Consider the following 1,772-nt stretch of genomic DNA (forward strand, 5'->3'; position numbering starts at 1 on the left):
TTTTTTTTGAGAAAGCACAAAACACAACCAGGGCTCCACTCGACTGTGGCAAAAACAGATGGGAAGGGGAAGTAACAAAGGAAATCAGAAATTCCCAGTGAGTGGACGTGGTTGGTAAAATTTACATCAATTTTCAGTTCTAGCTGTCAGAGCGAGACATTCAATCAAATAAGAAACAAAGTAGAATCACCTCATGCATCACTGCTCTATTCTCGATGGCCCATCCGCATCCGCATCCGTATTTTGCAGCTGGGTCAACACATCCCCAAGCGATCATAACATTTCTACTCCTTTTCTGCTAGGATAGTAATGTCTCGCTGGTCCTCTTTCTCATACTGCGGGGGGAGATCATTTTCCTCGGCGCCGAATAATGGCTTCTTCTCGAGGTCATTGCCATGCTCAACACGTGCATTGTTACAGCTTGTCGAAGAGCGGCGATATCGGGCCCATAAGGCTGCGATTCCTTGTCCAACGATGACGCCCACAATGCAAGCAAAGAGGCCTGCAAACAGGCCAAGGAGGGCAGGAACGACAAAACCGTGAAGAGCCCGAGCAAACGCATGGGCAAATGAGCCACCCTTGGAACCGTGGTGAGGTTTTCCGGTCTTGGAGGTCATGCCCTTGGTGGGTCTTCGGCCAACGCATCCCTTGATCTTCTTTGCAGCGTTCATCGCTCTGGAGAACGCAGATGATAGAATTGCACGGAGGCGAGAGATAATGAGCTTCTTCAAGCACTTGGCATTTCTGCGGCACTGGCGCCACGATGCGGTCGGGTTTGTCGGTTCGGTATCCACACCGATTACGAATAGGTCACCATGCGGCAGCTTGATCACACGGAGGCTGACAGCATCAACCGGAGCGGGGAATCCGGCAATGTCGATGACAATGAAGTTGAAGAGAAGTAGTTCAGCACCGCTCCTGTCAGCTGAATACTGTTGCGCGAGGCGTTCGAAAACATAGCCGACTGGCAAAGGGAAAGATGTTTTGCCGTCGGAAGGACGGTATAGAATGGTTGCGACGCTAGCAGGAGGGGTGAGCATGGGATACATTTGTTCCCCGTTCAAAAGGAGCCGACCGTCTTCAGTAGTGAAGTTGAGGCTCTGGGGTCAAGGCTTTCATCAGTATATATATTCTTCCTTCTTCTTTCCTTCTTCGTGGCTAGATAAAACTGCAAGAGAAAGAAACCTACAAGGAAGCTATCAAACCCATCGTCCCAGACAACTGCCTTCTCACTGGTGACCTGAGGAAATGGACACTCAACACATCTGGCATTCAATTCAAGTCTATTGGCGTTTCGCTCATTCAGCGCCTGGGGTTGGCCGTTGACCTCACGAATAGCGGGAGGTGCGATCAAAAGCGACGAAGCAGGCAGTGCCAGAACACTGGCGGCTAAAAGGGCGTTAAGGTTCATCCCTAACTGATGCAAGAAAAAATATCTATCATTAAAAAAAAAAAAAAAAAAAAAAACACCTGTAAGGGGTTAAGAAGGGCTAAACGGGATTTCAACCACACGTGTTGTGGTTTGTTGAGGGGAAGGAGAAGACGATGAAGAAGCTGTGATACCAGATAAGGCTGAACTGAAACGAAGACAACGTGGCGGAGCTGGAGGGCGGGGAGCAGGCCCCGTTAAGAGGCCTGGGGTTAGGTATCGCTGCTTTTGGAATAGCGCGCAGCACTAATTTTAGCTCACTTCTTGTGTCAGAAAACATGGCAGAGTGTTTTCTGGGTGACTCGCTATTGGCTGAATCCCTGCACTGATGCCATAGCCGTGT

General features: G+C 49.5%; 1 protein-coding gene across 1 annotated transcript; it reads right to left on the reverse strand.

Moving 5' to 3' along the window:
• Window positions 1–284: 284 nt before the first annotated feature.
• HCAG_02895 (predicted protein) lies at window positions 285–1,411 on the reverse strand (the record flags this gene model as incomplete). The annotated part of the gene is made up of 2 exons (XM_001542674.1): window positions 285–1,100; window positions 1,190–1,411. The coding sequence occupies 2 exons, from the start codon at window positions 1,409–1,411 to the stop codon at window positions 285–287; spliced, it is 1,038 nt and encodes a 345-aa protein (XP_001542724.1).
• Between the last annotated feature and the right edge of the window lie 361 nt (window positions 1,412–1,772).

The sequence above is a fragment of the Histoplasma capsulatum genome, genomic scaffold (genome assembly GCF_000149585.1).
Source record: "Histoplasma capsulatum NAm1 scaffold_2 genomic scaffold, whole genome shotgun sequence".
NCBI classification, from domain to species: Eukaryota; Fungi; Ascomycota; class Eurotiomycetes; order Onygenales; family Ajellomycetaceae; genus Histoplasma; species Histoplasma mississippiense.